Raw genomic sequence first — 21,767 nt, forward strand, 5'->3', positions numbered from 1 at the left:
TCGACTTGAAATTACCTATTTTTAGTTGTGAATATGCTAGGACTGTTTAACTTTATGACGACTTGTTGTAGGAAGCTACCGAAGACTAACAAACTACAACCCTTTTTGATGTGCTTCAAATATTTATACCCTCGTCCTAATGAGCAATAATATAGTGTTCAGTCGAAATTTACCTTAATAACCGTCGGGTAAGAGCAATCACTTCGGATTTCCGTGTCAAAGAAAACAATAATCATCAAAGAATATGTGGAAGGAAACATATTATGTCTTAGCTACCGCGAGATAAAACTATTTCGTCTCGCCGAATTAATACCGGTAAGCTTAATTACTTTTTAATAGCCGCTTAACTTGTCGGCGGCAAAGTTCAACTTTTTTCTTGTCTGTTTCAGAGCGAAAAGGAAAATGCGCTCACTCTCTCGGTAGAACACGATTGACAATATGCATACTCTTCCGTTTCTTTCGTTGATTCCATCATTTCTTATTATTATATTGTCAGTCAATCTAAGAATAAATATCATTCTGCGGGATATTCATAGGTATTTTTTTAAGCTACACTCTTCCATAATATACTATACATAATTAGGGCCGGACCATGCCTTTTAGAAGAACTTAAGAATTTGGTGCCCTATATATAAAATATATTAATTAATAAAAATGGTGTTTCAGTAGTCATCTAAGGCTAGGTTACGATTAATTTACATGATGTTTTTCGAAAGTAATTTTCGTGCCTACAAACATTTATATAGAAGTTTTCAATCCGGTTGATATTGAAGTACAAATATGAACCTCACTTGGTACCCTAAGCACGTGCTTATTTTGCTCAGTTATTAATTAAGCCTTGTACAATAATATAGTTTTAACCGCGAAAACTGGTTGCACCTGACCGTCAAACGATTTTTTTCGTTCTATTCTAATCAGAAGTTAGAATGCGGGTTGTCACCACGCAACACACTTTAGTTCACAGAAACGAACTTTTATTCGGCTTCCCTTTTACTAAGCTGATCACCATCTATTCAATTATTAAGGAGAGGTCTGAATTTGAAAATCGCAACAGACAATGATTAATGATAAACTGGAACCAGTGAGGTAATAAATAAGCAAATACTTTGCAAGCTACTCTTGCAAGGGGGGCTTATAGTGAACACTGCAGCAGACACACGTTTTTACAAAGTCGCCCGATTCTGAATATATACAGGTAAACTATTTCGTACTAAGGTTCTTAAATTTATAGCTTGTTTTTTCAAGTTGAATTAGAAAGAGTATCGATTTCAGTGCAATGTAGCAATGTTGTTGTGGTTTCAAGATAGAAATGATCATCAGTGCATCCACTAACTTTTTCTATTTGAATAATTTGATACAATGAAAGAATATGGCTGCGGTATGTGTAGCCAAACTGATACACATTGAAAATAACGTGCACGATTAATTTCGGACTTTTTTTTTAGCAAGTAGCCTATGTTTAAATTCATAAGGGTCAAATCGAACCCCAACCGCAATGATCATCAATAATCGTTATACCTATGATCCTACTTAAAAGCCCCAAAAGAAGATTATGGATGGCATCTCAAATTCAACATCTTATGCCAAAGTTATTTTTAGGGAGCACTATATTAGCTAATGCAGAACGATTATAGATTTGTTGCGTTTCGATCGAGCTAAAGTTGAAACGTATTTTCAAGTGACTTTATCTTCAATCTGTGACGAGATGCTATCTTGTACGTCGTATCGCATGTTACGATGTTGGATTCAACATTTCACTAATGTAGTAGTGCAATGGAAGCAGTAGAAATTTATTTTGCGAACAAATAATAGGTACGTAAATCATGATAACTTTTTTTTAAAATTGGGAAACCGCTGCTTACATTAATTTCAATTAGTTCAATTAGCTCGGTTTTTCACGAAGCATACTCTTTGCTTTGCGGTTGCAAGCAATTATGGTTACACTACAACTTATCGAAAATGATAGATTTGATTTAGTGTTGTTTATTTAAACGCTGTGATATCGATCAGAACATATATTTTGGAAACCCCCTGGGCTAAAATTTTTTTGGTGGTCAGAGCCGCAAAGTGTCTGTAGATTAGATAAGCTCGTATTAATTTTAATTGCCCTGTTATTCCGCGAGTAGGACCTACAGCGATCGATGGAATTTATTAAGAAGTATTTTTTTTTTCATAAGGTTGAGGCAGTTTATACACTGGCCAAAGATATTGACATCTTAGAATAGGCTAATTGCGGAACCCGTGATAAAAATAGGTTTATTTATAGTACTGTAATATATTCGCATGGAACCAGTACATGCAAATATTACATATGTGCATTATAATGAATTGACGCTAAAATACTGAATGTCTGAACCTCATATGGTGGCTTAATTTGCGCGGAACTGTTCACTTTATTAAAACACTATTCATAAATATATATTTTGGTTTTTAATTACAGTTTTTTATTAAATCTGTCGCGGGCCATGCTTATCCCAATAGTATTTCTTGTTCTTGTTTATAATATTGAAGAAACAAATGGAAAACAAGGTAAGTTTTGAGCTCATAAACAATTTTCATTTATAACTTGAAATGTGACAACTTAAATTCTGGGATATATTCCAAAAAGGTTCAGGTACCATATAAACTGAAATTTAGTCAGATGCAAATATTTTCAACCAAGTTTAGTTTTAGAATCATGCCGACTTGTTCGAAAAAGTTTAACTGAGAAAATATTAAAAATATAATGATGAATACAAAATTATCAACTAGCCTTTATGGCCGAGTATGTCGTATTCCGTTTGCATGAACACCAACTTCGGTTCCTGAAAGTTACCCTATACACATGGGTTTGGTGTTGAATACGACCTAAATATTGCATAATGCATGAACTTCCTTTTTGTATAGAAAGTCTATTTTAAATTATTTGAATATTTGACCATTTCGTAATGAAAATTACGACGTGATCCGAAAATGAACAATATGGTAGTTATCATTCATATTCGAATTAGTTCTAGAATAGATTACCGTATAAACTTATAACTATAGGTATATTATTATAGTAGTTTACTGCGGAGACGTAGGATTTTTACAATACGGAGACATTATAGCTTCGAGAGAACCTCCCTACACAGTGGGCATCGTTCTAGAATTTGCTTGTGATAGGGGTTTTAAAGGAAAAGGCAAGAAACGCATTTCATGTTTGAAGAGTGGTCATTGGTCGGATCCTGTACCGTATTGTGCACGTACGTGTTTATTATGTGTATTTTTCTTGTAGAGTTGTTTTTCAATTAACTTAATTCAGTCGCTGTTATATATATACGTGATATATATATGTGATTTAATAAATCACAGGACAATCGTAATTATGGGTAATGTATAATGCTGAGTTCTTGGAGTAGTAAATTAAGTTATTTGTGATTGCTTATATTTTTGTTCATTTATTTTCAAGATTTTTGTATTTTCAATTTAATAAATCCACTAACAAAAGATGATCTTTTTATGAAAACAATTTTATTTATAAAGCTGATCCATGTCAAAGAGATTTGACAAGGGTGGATGAACGAAGAAAATGTCGCAAGCCTTGTATAACTAACCAGAGTTGTAGAGGAGGTTTTAAGCGATGCTTGTGCGATGATTGGTGCGGAAAATCATGTTTTAATCCAGGTATAATTGTTCTCGTGATTTACAAGTGTAAAAAGTGCATAATTACGTTAATTTCGTCACTTATAGAAGGTCTTTTTGCTTAGTCTTTTTCAGAGCGATTGCACGAAGAATACTTTTAATATTCTGTGCCGTTTCTGTAAGTTATTCTAACAGTTTTATTCACGATTTAACAATTTCGATCAGAGCCAAAATAAAGAACAAGGTCCTCAACTAATCTTTGAGTACCATGACTATTGTGGTTTTGTGGCTAGCTAAATCGAAAATCAAAGGCCCTATTTTAGATGCGGATTGCGTTGTACCAAAAGTTCCAGAAAATGGATACATTATCAAAAATAAAATATCATATGGAAACACAATAACGTATGGGTGCAATGAAGGATTTACTCTTGCTGGCCCAATAACAAGAAGATGCCAATCTGACAGGAAATGGTCAGGGGTCGAACCAAAATGTGCCGGTAAGATGGTGTTGTTTTTTACATGGTAATGCCTTATTTGAATGTACAGAACTCGAATATATCATACTATTTCGATATTTGCTTGGAATATTGGTAACTGAGGTATATAGTCCTTTGTTCATATCCCACTTGTTTTCATTCAAATAAGTTAAACGTACATTCGCATTGCAAAGTTTCATATTCTTTCTTAAATTATACCTCAATGAACTGAACAATTTTTCGTTTATATAAGTTCAGTGCTTCATATATCAATAAATCACACCTTACATGTGTCAGTTACTAACTTATACACATTGCCTACAATTGGTAAAATACTTATATCAACATTTCTATACTTTTTGAATAGTTTCTCAAGTTAGATAGATAGAAGACTTCTGTATAACATTACATGAACGTTTCATAATCACTGTTCCAACAAACTTTTCCTAAAAGCTTTTAGTTCATGTGGACATTCCACCTACGATACTCATCCTAAAATTTCTGGGAATGTGATTGAAGGAACAGATGCTGAGATTGGGGAATGGCCGTGGCAAGTGTTGTTGTTCCATAAGAATAAAAAACTCGTTAGAGAGGTATAGCAATGCATACTTTTTTTGCATATTTTTTACAATAATTATGACACCCATTAATTTAAATGAATCATCTATACAAATATATTCTCCATGCCTTGGTGCATCGGCAAGTCCCGCCTTTTAACTCTGAGAAGCTGCTCATCGAAATGATCGGCTTGCAGACTGTGAAGCTGGCTGTATTCCTGACTTTTTTCTTCTGTCTAATATGACTGGCACTGACTTGCAATGTATCGGATTGATTTCAATATGAAATATTCAATTTATTTTGGTACCTGATTGTCGAAAGATGATAGGGCAATTCAAACAGATGAAAAAGCTACAGTATACTAGTCCACGCTGCGGTTCAGGATATTATGATAGGGTTAGGTTTTACTGTATAGTTTCAGATATTGCTTATTTTATATTCAGTTAACGAATTTTCCGGTCTATGAACTACAAGTCTGCGACTGTTATACAAATATGGTTTACAAAGTAGACAAAGTAAACAAACAGCCTATGAATCAATGAAAAAACTTAAATAGACATCCAAGAACGACAAAGTAAATTCAGAAAACTAAGCCATGCTTTGGCCTAAATCCCAAACTAGAAAGACGCTGCCAAATGCGAAGGGCAACCTGAAATAACTAACCGACCTTGAGTCTGAGTCGGTAAAAGGCGGGGGAAACTTGAGCTCGAGGCACGTGATATCTCTGTGATGTCATAATTGGTACAGTATTCAATGACCCGTGACGCTACTAAAAATTTAATATGGGAAAGGTTGTCCTTTACCGATCTTTTAATACTTGTTTCCGTGATATGTAGAAATGTCGGCACAACAATTTCGAAATCGAAGTACATAAAAATGTATTTTTCCACTAAAATTTCTGTCAAATATAAAAAAAAACGAAACGAGCAAAAAATGGGAATTCCGCATCACCATAAAAAAAATTGAACTAAAAAGTTATTCATAGTTTAATTTAACGGCACTCAAATTGATGTGTCAATAATTGGGGATTAATAAGCTGCTACAATGTAAAGTTTAATATGACAGTCCAATATTCCTCTAAGAACCAGGCTATTTAAATTGGAACTATACATCAATCACCATTTCAAAAAAATTGCAAACATGTCTGATTTGTGTGTGATAGATATAAAAATCAGAAGGAACCAAAACATTGACCCAAAAGTGACACCAAGCTATTTCATTAATTGGTGTTTTGTTGAAGTTTTATGACAGAACATCTGGATTTGGTGGTGGATCAATCATTAATAGCCAATGGATTTTATCAGCTGCTCATGTATTTGACATTCTTCCGTATCGTAATCCCGAAAAGTATTTTTTAATGGCTGTAGGTAAGTTCAAGAAGAACGGGTGCTTATATAAATAGAGAATGTTTGATGGTATTTGATTGATGGGATATACTTCAATATTGGGTTATGTTTTACGCTTGGCTGAATAAAAACAAGTACTTTCACTACCTTGATTTACACATTATCTGAAATGAAATCAATCAATCTGATGGAGCAATTAAAGCATTTTGCTGTTCTTAATCTACTCTGTTTTTGAACAGTCTCTATAACTGTATCGAACAAATAAAACGTATGTATAAAATGTAAAAGTATTAAAAATGGATAAAAACTTTATAAATTTTTTTATTTAAACATTGAAGTTTCCTTCGCCAAATTTTTTTTGTGCAAGTATCTACGTAATTGTTTAATAGTTTTAAAAAATCACAATTGTTATAACCAAGGATGGTTTCAAGTGTTTGATTTTCTCATTTGCTATAATATATGAAAGCATGCAATTTTAATCTAATGATTCATCATCACCCATTTTCTGCTAATGTTTTTTAGGAATGACCAAATATCCCAACGAGGACCAAGGCATTCCAGATCAAATCAATTTTTATGAAGCCGAAAAAATACAAAAACACCAAGATTATGATTCATCGACTTTTGACTACGATATTGCAATGGTATGTTTCAGAACATGAATAGCGCCTAAGGTGGTTAATGTATCTCACCGTGTTGTGGTAAACTGAAGGCGGCAGCAATTGATTGTAAACAGTCAATTTGCAAGGTTTACATTTACAATGGCGTACATTATACAATTGTTATAACTTACCATTAGTATTAGCGCTATATTTTCATCCCCGATTACACCACATGTCAACCTAACACTATCCACGTGCCTTGCATATACGCATTGTCAGTTAGCCTTGTTACAGTGAAACTTTTTCAGTGAATTGCTTCTTGCATGCCAATACCATTTCTTCTGACTTTGTAAGAAATCACCATACTTTTGAGTAAAGGCAACCAAGGCCTTACTCTGACCAAAATTTCATAACATATAAAACCTCAAAATTAATTCAAGAAAACTGCAGTATTTCAATTTGAGCTGTATCAGTTGCAGTTGCTTGATCAAAATAGTAAGTTAACAAATATAGTAGTTGGCGGTAATCGTATTTAAAACCATTTTCTCAGTTTTTATTAAAATTTTCTGTAAATGTAATTCATACATAACCTTGGCTTTTATTTCATGTTGATGTCATGTTTTGGCAGATTAGAGTTGGAAAAAGACTTAAGCGGAAAGGAAATATTTTTGTACACGATATAGAAGAAATAGACGGTTCAATATCATTCTCACAGTATATTCGTCCGATATGTCTTCCGTGCATGAAAGGCGATATGTTGCAAAAAGTTGATATTTGGAAAAATTTCGATAAAAGGCTTTGTAATTTGCAAAGTGAGTAGTCTGATCAGATAAATTTATAAGAACAAATTATACCTGCGCAGTTCTTTACGCGAAATATATTTGTATATGTTTTCAGGTAGATCGTCAACACCGTATGGTGTCAGTGCAGGTGAAAAAGCAATCGTTACAGGGTTTGGAGAGAAAAGGGATTTTGATTCTGAACACCACTACCGACCGAAGTCATTGCAAAGAGGCGAATTGGAAATTCTGGGTGACAACAAGTACATAAAAAAGTTTCTTTCAAATTCATTTAAAATTCAAAGGTTTTGTTTGAAACAATTTAGAATAGTGACCCGATGTCGAGGCCTTATGCACTGAATGAAACTGCAAACGACTCCATTGTCTAAATTTTATTTACTTTTTGGAATGTCGTAATGAAATTGGGTCATTTTGTTTCAAAAAGATGTGTCGATGCGATAAGAAAAATCCAGGTAGAAGATCGTAATGCTCGATATACAAACAGGATGATTTGTGCCAAAAGTGCAAATAAAACTTTAAAAGTTGATGCATGCAAAGGAGACAGTGGGGGACCTCTTGTTAAACAGGTACTTCTTTATTGAACACTGGCCTATGTTTCCAGAACTTAAGTTAACATGGTATATATCCCCAACTTTGGGATTATTTACAAATTCTTCATTATCTGTAACTTGTCACATAGGACATAGATCAAGGGTGGGCAACATACGGCCCGTGGGCCGGATCCGGCCCGCGAAGAGATTTTGACCGGCCCGCTGACTATATCCAACCACTCTCTGTAATGAGGTCCGACGCATCATTCCTGAAAGTTAAAGATAAATAAAGCACAACCGGTGTATAGTAAAACGATATAATTTGCCGACGTTTCAAATTTCTATTCAGAAAAACTTCATCAGGGCATGATATGAAGAGTACACTATCGTATATATATGGAGTAGAAAAATAAATAAAAAAAGATAGTAAAAATTAAACGGCGTGAAAAACTGAAAAAAAAGGGACAATATGATAATAGATCCGAGTGAATAAGCGCAAGTTCAAACAATTACGCGACTATCTAAACAATGATTTATATACATGCGGGAACAATGTAGTTTCTTTATCGTTCATTCGTTCAATTTTTCTCTTTGTTGATATCATAAGATTCGAGAAATAGTCTTTTTCTGTAGTGAATTTCATGTTCCAATATCCTGCTGTTATCCCAATCAATGCTGTGATCAGTAGAAAGGGCATGCTTCGAAAGGGCCGATTTTTCAAATTTCTTTTGTTTTGCATCACGCTGATGTTCTTTTCTTCTAGTTTCTAGACTTCGTTTCGTTTCTCCAATGTAGATAGAGCAACAATCAACGCATGGGATTGCATATACCACGCCGTTTTTCTTGTTGGGGCAAGGGCGGTCTTTGACATTAGAAAGTAGTTGGCCAATTGTGTTTTGGGGCTTAAAACTAACTTTAATCCTTACATCTTCCAAAATTCCTTTAACATATGGAATGGTAGTTGACGTGATCGGTTTCAGTTCTTCTTTCGTATCTTGACGGTTGCTCTGATTACTAAACATTTTCTTTGGGTATCCATTATGTCTTTTTAATGAATCATGCGCTATTCCTGAAAGTTGCCTATCTACTCTCACCGCACTGTCAGTGCAAGCTAGTAAAATAAACAATTGCCTTAGTGAACAAACAATTGCGTTGGCACACTTGTTAAACAAACAATATAAGGTCAAAGCAGAAAGCGTTGTAAACATTCCATAAACATAATCCATATACACATAAACAGATTTATTATTTTGTCAACCAAAAACAAACGGCAAATACATAACACAGATAAAATTGCTTCGGTATTGACAGGAGAGAGCGATACGATCATGAGGTCATCGAGGTCAACTCCCACCTTATTTTCTGAAGTGATCAAGTTTCACACTGAAGATGACTATTAGAAAAGTTGGTCTGTCAAATAATACTTTTAAAAATTCGATGTAATCTCAGAAAACTATTGGGGGAGGGCATGTTTTATTGAGAACTCATTTACACAATAAAAGTTCTATATGCTTTAGATCAGTGGTTCCCAATCGTTGGTCCGTGGGCCGGTGCAGGTCAGCGAGGCTTTTTTGCCGGTCCGCGGAAAATTTCATTTTGTTTTTTTTTTACCGTCTCCAATGAACAAAAACAGCTCATTAAAGCACGAAGTGTTTTCTCTTCATACATGTCGTCCAGGTTTATATTTTCACATATATCTCATTCGCCAGCTAATTTGTCCACATGAATCCCATTTTTCATACATCTCATTCACCAGATATTTTGGCCATATATATCTCGTTTTCCTCATGAATTAGTTGCGGGAATTATTCGCTCTTTAAAAAAACGACTTTTTCAGCGAGACTTTTCTGTTGCGTAAAATATTCAATTTACTTAATTGTGTTTAACGCAAACTCACGATGGCGTCTTTATTATTACTCTAAAAAACAAATTTAATATGGGACATAAACACATGAGATAAATTGCCGAGTTATATTTAGTTTTGATAGGTATGTTTGCACGGGACACTTGGGACATGTGGAACAAGTAGGACACGTGGGGCAAGTGGTTACAAGTTGGGACACGTTGGACAGGTGGTACACCTGGGACACGTGGAACAAGTTGGACAACTGGGGCACGTGGGACACGACATTTTGGAGACACCGTTGTTTTTTCTGTTCGTACTTTGCAATCGTGTGCATGTTATTTTTGCGTTAAATAAATTTCTGAAATTTAGTTACTGCGTGAAAATGCGTGTTCAGATATTCGCAAAAGCTTTGTGCAATCCAAGCGTTTGATTTAGCGACGCGCAATTGCTAATGTAAATCAGAACTGGTATATATAAATATATGTGTATTTGAGTACGCGTCCCGCCATTGGTTTCCTCATCTAGAAGTGGCCCGCGGAACAAAAAGGTTGGACATGCCTGATTTACAGCTTCCTCATTATATGTAACTTGTCACATAGAAGATAGATAATCTTCATTACAACTTGAAAATATGTCCACGAAAAAAAAACTCTTGTTCCACATAGCACAAGTTTCACTACGCTCTTTATATTCTAGAGTCTAGACTAATCTAGAGTCCACTCTAAACGAACGACTTACGAAGCAAAACTTTTGTTATATGAGATTCTGCTTACCTGTTGCTATAAACTCTCAACTTCTTATTCAAACCTCTCTGTGACACAGGTCATATACGTATATAGCATTACGCGAAACTCATATCGAAGGATAGTCAGTTCACCATGCAACGCGCAACACATTACTTGAAGATATATAAGAAACTTATGTAGAAGGTGGGAAAATACCGTTTTGTGGTAGAGTTTTATTCCGCAAGCGCCAGAGTCATAACTGATCGGCCCCGATACCGCGGCTCATTCATCACATTCTTATTGTTTTTTCTCGGATTCATGTGATATTTCAATTCTCTCGAATTGTTCGAAATTGCACCTCGATGGGATTTCTCTATTTTAGAGGAAAATCCACTGAATAAACAACGGCCTTGTTTGAGTTTCTAATGGCACGTCTATTGCCATCTTCATAATATGCAATCCATATTGTATTATATAACTGTCGCAAAAGGAGAATTAGTGAAAAAAATCTATCAAATTTAATATATTTTTTGGTGTTTAGTTGGGGAAATCGTCGGATTCCACACAGTGGTTGCAAATTGGTGTCGTTAGTTGGGGATGGGAATGTGGAAAAAAATATCCTGGATTTTACACATCTGTTCCGAAATTAATGCCTTGGATTTGGAAGACTTTAGACGATTCTAAAAATACAGCTAAAATAGGTGGGTTGTTAAGTTTTTAATAACGGTATTCCAACGGATATTCAATGATATTCACTTCAATTTATACTATTTTGTTCTATTTGATAATTATCAAACCAAGCAACGATTAATACAACCAAACACTTCAATGAAACGGAAAGCATACAATAAAAACATTAACACCAGGCAGCACAATGCAAGAAAAACCCTATACACAATAAAAACACTGACGGACCCTGAAATCGAAGACAACTTTCAATAGAAGCAAAATGATCCCTAGAATCCGGTACACTAAACTAGCTACTACAATTTGCAAAACAGGCTGAAAATAACTTATGACAAACATTTTAAAAGACAATAAACAATTCTATATGTGCACAACATTTGAACAGTACTGATGAAAGCTAATTCTATGACAACAACCCAAAACACAACCCTACATAATCTACGATGGCACTGTACTCACACAACAACATGGTCCCAACATCAACCCACTGTCAGGCACAAAAACATCCAACAAGTCCTCATCCAACAATCACAGACAACCATCCCTGATAACCCACCGAAGACCAAAGGCACTCCCCCACACACTAAAAACCAAAAGCCAATCGAAAACAACCACACTCTGACAACTGTACTCTGCCAACCCACCGCACACGCCAACCGGCCACACCCAAAAGACAGACCGACAGTGTCACAGCGCCCCCAGTGTCTTCAATGCCAAAATACTAAATATGAAAACAATATCACATGACATCATTTTACAGAAAAAAAAGGGTCGTCACACTAGGAAATGAGTTGGTTTGAACGGCATCAAGACTTAGGTGAAAACACTTTTAGTTGTGTTTAATGGGACTGAAACATATTACCAGGTGGATATTCACTAGGCTATCAATGACAGTCCCCCAGCTCGTAATAGAACTAAAACAAAAAAATCGGAACAAATTTATTGCCTAAGCCTAACACGATACATACTTTGGGAGTACCGATAGATCTATGCTTGTGTATTGTAAACGAAACACAAACATTGCTAAGAGTGGCGTTTTATTGCAGAAATAAACAACTGCAAACCTAATCCATGTAGGAATGGAGGTCGGTGTGCAACAAAACCAGGAGGGTATTCGTGTTACTGCTCTATCGGTTTTCGAGGAACGAAATGCATGTCAAGTAAGTAAAACGTTTGGATTTAGCTAAGCAGGCGATTTCCTGCCTATTGCCTAACAAAAGATGGCTTTATTTATCCCTTCTTTTTATCTTCTCTTTTTTTATGTTTTTTTTTATGGGGGGGGGGGGGGGGGGGGAGGGGGCAACGTAACATGAAATGAATAATTTATTGTTACTCATCGATATCTCACGAAAGCGAGGTTGAGTCTGCTTTAAAATTTACATGTGCTTTCATTCATCCTATTTCATCCTAGATTTTTGAAAAAGCGAGAAAACGTGTATGACCTACATTTTTGAAGCGAGAGCACGCATGTGCTGAATGTGTTTGCTACATTGATAAATCGGCCATCTCTGATCGCTATCTCGTTTATTTTATTGGTGGCTCCAAAGAAAAGCCGTGTTAAGTCAGTGAATCAATGAATCCATAACAATGAATCTATTTTCTTTTTATTGAAACCCCATGGCAACTACCGTGATTTCTTGTCGTTTCAGTTCAGAAACAGAACACTGACTTTAATGCCTATAATGTGTTTAGTTTAATATACTTTACAGTTTGTGAACGTATCCATGCACCTATCTATCGCCGAAACTTTCATCAGCTAAATTCAATTTCATTGCCAGACGTATTATCATGAAGACTTCGCAATTTTATGAGTCATTATAAAATTTTTAGACATAGATGATTGCTCACCGAATCCTTGTATGAACGGCGGAATATGTGAAGACAAAATCAACGATTTTGTATGTAATTGTGCTGAAGGATACAGTGGAAAGAAATGCCAAACTGGTATAGAGAAAATATCAATAATTTTTTAGTTTATCAAAATAATATTTTACTGAGCAGCAGCATTTCCAATTTTTTTGCTTTGGAACACTTACGTTATTATCTCGCCTCGCGGAACAGCAAAAAATTAGAATGTTAGATTGATAAAGAAAAAATTGTTTAATAGATTTATTTTGTACATCATCTTGCACAACCAGTTTATCATGACATCTAGAAACTTTCAGTTGTGAGCCAACATTCCTTTGAAAAGGGTGGTTTCAAAATATTTCCTAGCCTATGGTATAATTGAAAAGGTAAAATTGAAAAAAAAAATGGTTAACAATATTGAACGGTTGACGAAAATGCTATGATTTCTATGCTGGCCCGCTTGTTTAGATAGCAAGACCTTTCCGCATGTTTGTCGCCAGTTGGGAGACGAATTCACGACCCAGGGGCGCCAAAGTATGGCCGAATTAACCATGGCGACTAATACAGTCCCAATAGCGATCGCAGTTCCACGGAACACTCTGAAGAACCTCTCGGAACACAGTTCAAGAAACGCTTAAGCGTAAACTGAATGTTTCGCATTTCCAATTTTCTCTGCAGACATCAACGACTGCCTTCCAAATCCGTGTCTAAATGGGGGAGAATGCGTCGATAGAGAAAATGACTTTTTGTGTTCATGTGCTGATGGATTCGATGGAAAAAAATGCGAAAAAGGTATAATACTTAAATAAGAACATGCTTGGTTGATTTTACTCAATATCAATGGAAATGATATGAATGTTGTATTGCATAAATAAACAACTGCAAACTTAATCCTTGTAGGAATGAAGGTCTGTGTACAACACAACCAGGAGGGTATTTGTGTTACTGCCGTAACGGTAACGCGATGCGAGTCAAGTAAATAAAACGTTTGGATTTATTACTAACTAAGCAGGGAGTTTTGTAGCAAAAAAAAAACACAGATCGATAAGTAATTACCGATCTAAAGATCGAAAAGTAATAGGCATAAATCTAACGCTCGATGCAGCTTATTCCCAACTACATCATATAGTGCCAAAACTAGATGATATAAATCAATTATTACAAAAATTATAGACATAGATGATTGTTCACCGAATCCTTGCATGAACCGTGGAATATGCAAAGACAAAATCAACAATTTTCTATGTACTTGTGCTGAAGGATACAGCGGGAAGAAATGCCAAACTGGTATAGTAAAAATATTGATACATTTTGAGTATTTCTTAATAACATTTTACCAATGGGAATAATGATTGTTTTACATTTCCTATTTTCTGTGCAGACATCAACGACTGCACTCCAAATCCGTGTCAAAATGAGGGAAAATGCGTCGATAGGCTAAACGACTTTTTGTGTTCATGTGTTGATGGATTTAAAGGAGAAAGATGCGAAATAGGTATAATACTCAAATATGAACATGCTTTGTTACTCGATATCAATGAGAATTGTTTTGAATTATTTTATTCCCGGATATTTGATGATTGCTCAACGAACCCATGTTTAAATAGTGTATTTCGCAATGATAATGTGAACTCTTTCTCCCCGAAAGGATGCAAATGAAGAAAGTGGGAATTTGGTACATTTACTGGTTCAGTTAAAGATAACACATGTAATAATCAACGCAAAATAGATAAACATGTAATTAATATATCTATGCTTGTGTATGTAACAGAAACAAAAACATTGCTAAGAGTATAGATTTTATTGCAGAAATAAACTACTGCAAATCTGATCCATGTAGGAATGGAGGTCTGTGTACAACAAAACCAGAAGGATATTTGTGTTTCTGCCGTAACGGCTTTCGAGGAACGCGATGCGAGTCAAGTGAGTAAATTATTTGAATTTACGCTTTATAAAATATTTGTATTTGCTAAGATGCTGGGCATTACCTGCTTACAACACAGGGAAAATAAAAGACGGTTTTCTCTTCCCATTTTCAGTGTCTTTCTTTTTTTATATTTCTTGCAGACATTAACGATTGCCTTCCCAATCCGTGTCTTCATGGTGGAAAATGTCACGATAAAGTAAATGACTTTTTTTGCTCATGTTTAGAAGGATACAAAGGGAAAACATGTGAAACAAGTAAATTTCCTAATTTTGTTCACCCCAGTTATACTTATCAATAATTTAAATTAATTAGGCTTATTCATGTTGAATAATGAGCATTAACGATTATAGAGCGAATATTGGCTTATAAAGTAACTAGAGAACATTTTGCTGACAATGCTAATGAATTGCTCTGGCATTCATTTTCATTTCAGGTACAAATTATTGTCAGAGCGCACCCTGTAAAAACGAAGGAAGATGTCAAAACTTACCTAGAGGTTTCGAATGTTTCTGCCGTGCTGGTTTCAGAGGAAATACTTGCGAAATAGGTGATTTGAAGTAACCTACTCTCTGCCCCATTCAATAAATGGTGAAGTATTACCATACAAAATATTACCATAAGCTTGGTTTTAAATGTATTCACTGTTAAATTATTAATATTGTTGCTTAAAAAATGAAAATCAAATCTAATAATAGCTCATGTTTCAAAAAAAAAAAATGGAATAAATAATTTTTTAAATCATTCAATTGAATTTTTAGGAAGATATTGCAGCCCAAATCCTTGCTATAATGGCGGAAAATGCTACGAAGCTGTTGATGGCTTTCTTTGCGAATGTCCTTCTGACTTCATGGGTGGAAAATGTGAAGTGGGTAAGTTTGAAGATGTCGATTGCTTCCAATCCAGTCGATATTGATAAATGATTGAAAACTAGTAGGTGAACTGAAAACCTTCAGCAGAACCAGTAGGGCAATATATATGAGCTAATACAATAAAAGTTTTATATGCCAGGCGTTTTAACTTTGCGTACAACAACTAAAGCAGCGAGGGTGAATAGTCCGATGAACAGTTGAATTTTTATCATTTATGTTTTTGTTACAAATGAGAAATCATTCGTTTTTAGAAAAAAACTATAATTAATTTTTGCTATAGTTTGGAAACAAACCTCTGGTTTTTCTATTAGCTATGGCGTGCAACAGACATTTAGGATTGGTCGAAACAGGTCATAGATGTCGCAAGCAGTGCTCAAGAGACATAGAGTGTGTTGGATCAATGAAAAAATGTCGATGCGATGGGAGGTGTGGGATGTCATGCTTTAATCCGGGTAACCATTAATAAGTAACTTAATTATTTCAAAGATCGTAAATTATTGCTCTAAAATTCGGAAGCTAAACAGAAATTTTACGGACAATAAGATGCCAATATGTGGCTTTGTATTGCATTTTTTAAATGTCAGTTCTCGAAAAAATTAGTAGTCAGTCTAACTCTAATGTAAGAAAAAGACCCGATTCATCATTTTTTCGAAATTATGAGAGACTTTTCACCACAGACGCAGAATGTCCACCATTAGAAAATCCAAGAAATGGATACGTCGTTGTAGGAAAAGTTACTTACGGAAGCGTTGTCAAATACGTTTGCAATGAAGGATATACTCTGGTTGGTCCGGATGAAAGAGTTTGTACTTCAAGCAGAAAATGGTCTGGACTTGAACCAGCGTGCGTCGGTACGTTGGAAATTTCGGTTGAATTGCATCAAAAATGGTGTCCTATCATTCGTCAAAAATATTGATAAGTTAATTTTGTTCTTTTTATATTAAAGCATAATTATTTTATTATAAATATTAGCATTCAAGTGAATTTTACTATATATGGTAGATGCATTTCATATACACCTGCAATATATATTAAATTTATGAATCAAAGCAAGAATAACATTCTCATATGCAGATTTTTCCGAATGTGGTGTAACTGGGCCCCTAGATCCAAACCTTCACAACCAATTGGCAACCAGACGAGTGAAGAGAGTGGTAGGCGGCGATGATGCACCGGACAATGCTTGGCCTTGGCAGGCATCGATTTTAACCGCAGTAGTAGAGGTACATGGAAACTTACATATTTTATACACCAGTGGTTTCCGAATACGAAAATACTTTTAAGATTGCCGAAGAATTTACAAATAACACATTTTTTTAATTATTAAGAAACTATTGAAAACGTTCTCAGCATACAACAATGAAAAATATATTCAAGTGTGTATTTTGATAAGATAGAATTTACTTCCGGAACAGATATGAGTAGTCTTCTTCCTTTTATCATGCATGTTTTACTGCAACTCCTACTCTGACGTATTTCTTTTTTTACGCTTTCTTGTATTTCAGTCAGGTAATATCAATGTCGCTGATACTTTAAAGCGATGGGAACTGAAGGCAGCTGGAACAATAATAAACAAACAGTGGATATTAACATCGGCGCACTTATCTAGGGACGTGGGCCTGAAAGATTTTGACCGTCATTACGTCATTGTAGTTGGTTAGTAAGCGAATATGCCGTGTTGTATTGTGAAGCCTGATTACAGAAAGTAAAGCCAGTAATGACAGAAAAAACTTCTAGAGTCTGATTACAAAAATTAAAACGTTCATTCTTTATATGTATGTCACTATATACGTTAAAACTGCGCAGGAATAATTGCATTTTTCGTTTGTGGCGATTATTTAGATTGCTCATTAAATACGAACCAGTTCGTATATATAGTGCTCGACAGTCTTTTTGAAATACCAAGTTAACATTAATATGTCGAGGCAAAATCTACAATGAAGGAAGTGTTCTGCGTAAAACAAAGCTTGCCACTTTTGCGCACGGGAGAATCTTGCGCACCAGAATCTTGCTATATATATATACTGCATATAGGCAAAACATAACATTAATATGTATTAATATGTTAGGGTAATTATTGCAACCCGTTTGGAAGTTAAACTCTGGTTGACAAATAAATTGGCCATTGTCGTTTAATAATAGATTATTATTTGAACAGAATATTTGCAAAAGAATTGAAAAGTGAAAGATGAATTGCAAATTTATAGATTCTAAACTTCTGTGCTGACTTTAATGTTTTGGATTACAAAGGTTTAAACGTCCATATAAATTCGCTAATTTTGTTTTCTAAGGAGTTTCTAGTCGGTCATCTGTGAAATACACAATAAAGGACTCAGTACAAGTGTTCAGCCCTTTGAAATATATTCTGCACGAAAAGTATAACAAGACCACATTTGAAAATGACATTGGCCTGGTAAGTTTGAACTCTATCATCACATCATATTCAGCAATGAAAGGGGTATAAAAAGGGAGTATCAAATATGTCGCGTGTTACTTGTATGAATCTCCCTAATATGAATACTTCACCCTTTACCAAAGCATTATATCTATCCCAACATGGAACATAACATAAATTCCACTTTATATGATTATTCAAACCATTTGTCTGAAATATATATTCAACTCTGACTCAGAACAGTGAAACGAGTATGGGAAATTGAGACAAGTCTGCTCTAATTACTTATCGATCTTGATTGGTAAGTATTTTGATAGGTATTTGTTTGTTTGTCTGTTATTAGATACACGCGATATCTCACGAAAGCGAGGTTGAATCTGCTCCAAATGTGCATTGATTGCAAATTGCAGGTGCATCCATCATACCTCGGACCAGAAGCCTATTGATTGTGGATGAAATATGTCGTATAATTAGCGAGTTATTATTTAATTAGTGAGGGGACACACGGTGTCATTATGGCGTAAGAGCGGTTGAATCGAAACCGCAGTTTCTGTTTTGAAGGATTCCCTAACTTTCGATCGATAAGTCTTCGGTCTCCGACCGATATTCTCGTTTACTTTTTGGTGTGAAGACTACACATTGGACTTGAATTTTAATGTAAAAACGAACATTGTACCTGGCCATATATTTGTTTTACCTACTACAAGTTAAATTTAGATAAAACTTGGTAAAAGACGGCTTCCAAGATCTACTGTTCCTATCGTCTATATAAAGGAGATAACGTTTAATGCTGCTGTGCGACCGGTTTGCCTTCCCTGTACAGATAAGTGTGTGACGAGTAGCCACATGGCTGACAATTTTAAGCGTACCAAAGACAAGCGTTGGTGGGACAAGGAAACGAAATGTGAAGCAGAGGGTAGCTATACGTCTATATAGTTTTGTATTTGTTCATATATTGCGTTAGAGATGACTTATCCTGAATTAACGCTTACGATAATGTGTATAATCGAAAATTGTCGGTTTTGAAATATGTCTAACTGCCGGATAATATGTGAATAACAGGTTATTAAAATTTGAGTAACATCCCAGCCTTGTTGAGCTCAATTTTAAGCTCAATTCGTGTATTTTTGATATTTGAGTGCCGGAGTGTGCAATTTGCGGTCGGGGCCAAAAGCGGCCCTCGAAAGAAAATTGTGCGACCCCTGGAAAAGTGCCATTTTCTGAATGATGTTCGGCCTGCGAAATCAATCGTTAATTTATTTTGGTACGTGCGATTAATTCCAATCCTTTTGCGTTGCGAAGCCTATACCTGAGTCCAATTTATTATCTATGCCGATAAATTTATAATACCTCAACAACTAGTTTGTGCAAACAATGCATGTCACAAAATCATTACGCAAAGTTTTGTGCCTGCACCACTAGATAGTCGATGTTAAATAAAGGTGCGGCCCGCGGTCACACTCAGTTATTTCTATCGGTCCCTCCTATATTAAAAGTTGCACACCCCTGCTTTAGTGTAGTCAACCGTTGGTGCAATGTCGACCATTAACTTTCATTTTGTTTTTCGAAGGTGATTTCCTCGTGAAGCCAGGGGTTAAGATTGTTTTAACCGGGTTTGGAATAAATGAAACTGATTACTTTATTCGTAGTTTTAGGGATCGTCTTCAACAGGTTGTTTTAGAAGTGGGTGATAAAAACAGGTAACTGAACTCATTTTATTATACTACTGAGACTATAGACAGAAACACAAGAAAAAGAATTATATTTAATCTAATGAACATTATTAAAAATCATCAGTATATGAGTTGTTATCTTATTATTCAATATATATTTTCAAAATCACAAAATAAAATTCCTGGGTGTTTTCGATATAACTTATAAGGATAAAATTATTTCAGTTGCCAAAAAGGAATAGACGACATTATCAGCCATAGAGCTAATTCTTTCGACGTGTATAATTCATCTTTCTGTACCGTTTCACCAATACCACATAAAGTAATGACAGCTTGCGACGGAGATGGTGGGGGACCTGTCGTGAGGAAGGTAGATTTGTTACAAAATGGCATCATTCTATTCCATTAAATAACATGCTATTCATATAGCCTACTTATTGCCATCGGAAGTTTGAAAACCTTCTTTCCTCGATATGAGCAAAATACTGCTGTACCTGTACTCGCAATTTCCCAGATTTGAAGTTCTGATATATACGCAGCAACGTTTGACGCGTTTATGTAAATGGGTGCCCTATCCCACCTAATCGGCCAGTTTCCATGAAATATGGCAAAAGACCAATGAAAAATGGATGATACTTTGTGCAATTTCATCTCATCTTTACTTGTAACAGTTAATTAGTACAGAATGGAACAATAGATCATTTCAATAAGTCGCATTCATTCAAGTTATTGAACATAATGCCTTGTTGCCAGATAACTCAGAGAGATGGAAGAGTTTGCTGGGTTCAAGTTGGCATCAACAGTTTTGGAGCTCAATGTGATGGAAAGATACCTGAATTCTTCACAAAAGTTTCGAGTCATACAAATTGGATAAAAGAAACAATGCAGAAAAATTAACCCTCAAATTTTTTTTTTTTGATCTGGCGAGAATCCGTCCAAACAATCGTCCATATTTTTGTATCTCTGGATCTGTCACAGACGTGTGTGTATAAATAGAAGCAAGAATTTAGTACTCATTTCATATGGCACGATTATTTTATGTATATTATTTCCGCAAAAATCTCCATTAAATATGTATTTCGTAGAAGCCAACTTGTTTGAAGAAAACAGGCCTCAGCAAGTCGATGGAGTGCTTCGTCGCGAGTTTTTGCCATCCAGGCCTGTGGGGAATCCATTTTACAAATTGTGTTGCCTTACCGACAACTCCATGAGTTGCGTACTGGTGGACATTTGGGTAAAGAAAGAACTTATCATAAATTGAGAGAACGATTTTATTGGCCTAGAATGCACAGTCAAGTATCGTCTTGGTGTCGTTATTGTAAAGCTTGCACTGCTACCAAAACGACTCATGGGAAACGACGTGCAGAAATGTTGTATAATATTGTGCTTTTTGTTTCACTTGTGATCTGACCGTAATCTTACTGCATTAAGAATTAAGTGTGTACAATTTTATCTGTATTTGGAATTTGGATCGTGCATCTTTTCAATAATATACAACAATTCGACAATCAACATCGTGTGCTTATTATCGTCTGAGGGAATCCAGATTGGAGTCACATTCCATAACACGTGAAATTAATAACGTGGGAATTGAACTTTGAATATTAGGGTGAACAGTCTTTATCCCTGAGACCGCACCTTGTCTGAGAAAAATATATCATAAAGGAAATGAATTGGGACAACGACCTTGTTTCAGGCAAATAACATGCACTACTAACAATAAGTGGTGAAAATAATAAAATACACAGTAACTATCCTTATGTACTTGCTACAGTACTGAGCCACTTCTGAGCCAAGTATTAGTCGATCAAGATTTTTACGGCATAGCGGGCCACGCTTACGAAAACAATCGAGATTTAAACAAAATGCAATCGCAAACCCC

General features: G+C 35.3%; 1 protein-coding gene across 3 annotated transcripts; it reads left to right on the plus strand.

The window, feature by feature from the left end:
* Positions 1-2,375: 2,375 nt before the first annotated feature.
* On the plus strand, positions 2,376-21,504 carry LOC120344328 (uncharacterized). Of its 3 annotated transcripts, XM_078112776.1 has the most exons (29): positions 2,376-2,529; positions 3,042-3,224; positions 3,505-3,645; positions 3,927-4,100; positions 4,533-4,672; positions 5,878-6,004; positions 6,506-6,627; positions 7,214-7,397; positions 7,483-7,627; positions 7,810-7,951; positions 11,028-11,187; positions 12,220-12,333; positions 13,004-13,117; positions 13,700-13,813; positions 14,195-14,308; positions 14,403-14,516; positions 14,831-14,944; positions 15,089-15,202; positions 15,382-15,495; positions 15,707-15,817; positions 16,129-16,269; positions 16,495-16,668; positions 16,892-17,040; positions 17,323-17,473; positions 18,109-18,230; positions 18,930-19,128; positions 19,783-19,912; positions 20,111-20,255; positions 20,639-21,504. In XM_078112776.1, the coding sequence occupies exons 1-29, from the start codon at positions 2,466-2,468 to the stop codon at positions 20,780-20,782; spliced, it is 3,960 nt and encodes a 1,319-aa protein (XP_077968902.1). In that variant the 5' UTR covers positions 2,376-2,465; the 3' UTR covers positions 20,783-21,504. The 3 variants fall into 3 exon arrangements, with proteins under 3 accessions (XP_077968902.1, XP_077968903.1, XP_077968904.1); XM_078112777.1 differs by lacking the exon at positions 15,089-15,202 and having other exon boundaries at positions 2,377-2,529; XM_078112778.1 differs by lacking the exon at positions 20,639-21,504 and having other exon boundaries at positions 2,377-2,529; positions 19,862-19,912; positions 20,111-20,240.
* The last annotated feature ends 263 nt before the right edge of the window (positions 21,505-21,767 follow it).

The sequence above is a fragment of the Styela clava genome, chromosome 5, assembly GCF_964204865.1.
Source record: "Styela clava chromosome 5, kaStyClav1.hap1.2, whole genome shotgun sequence".
NCBI lineage: Eukaryota > Metazoa > Chordata > Ascidiacea > Stolidobranchia > Styelidae > Styela > Styela clava.

Excerpts from the sequence above, each read along its gene's own strand:
- LOC120344328 (XM_078112776.1), top strand. The coding sequence starts at position 2,466 with ATGCTTATCCCAATAGTATTTCTTGTTCTTGTTTATAATATTGAAGAA. Across the intron at positions 17,041-17,322 it reads TTTTAACCGCAGTAGTAGAG|TCAGGTAATATCAATGTCGC; the intron begins GTACATGGAAAC and ends CTTGTATTTCAG. Across the intron at positions 20,256-20,638 it reads GGGGACCTGTCGTGAGGAAG|ATAACTCAGAGAGATGGAAG; the intron begins GTAGATTTGTTA and ends CCTTGTTGCCAG.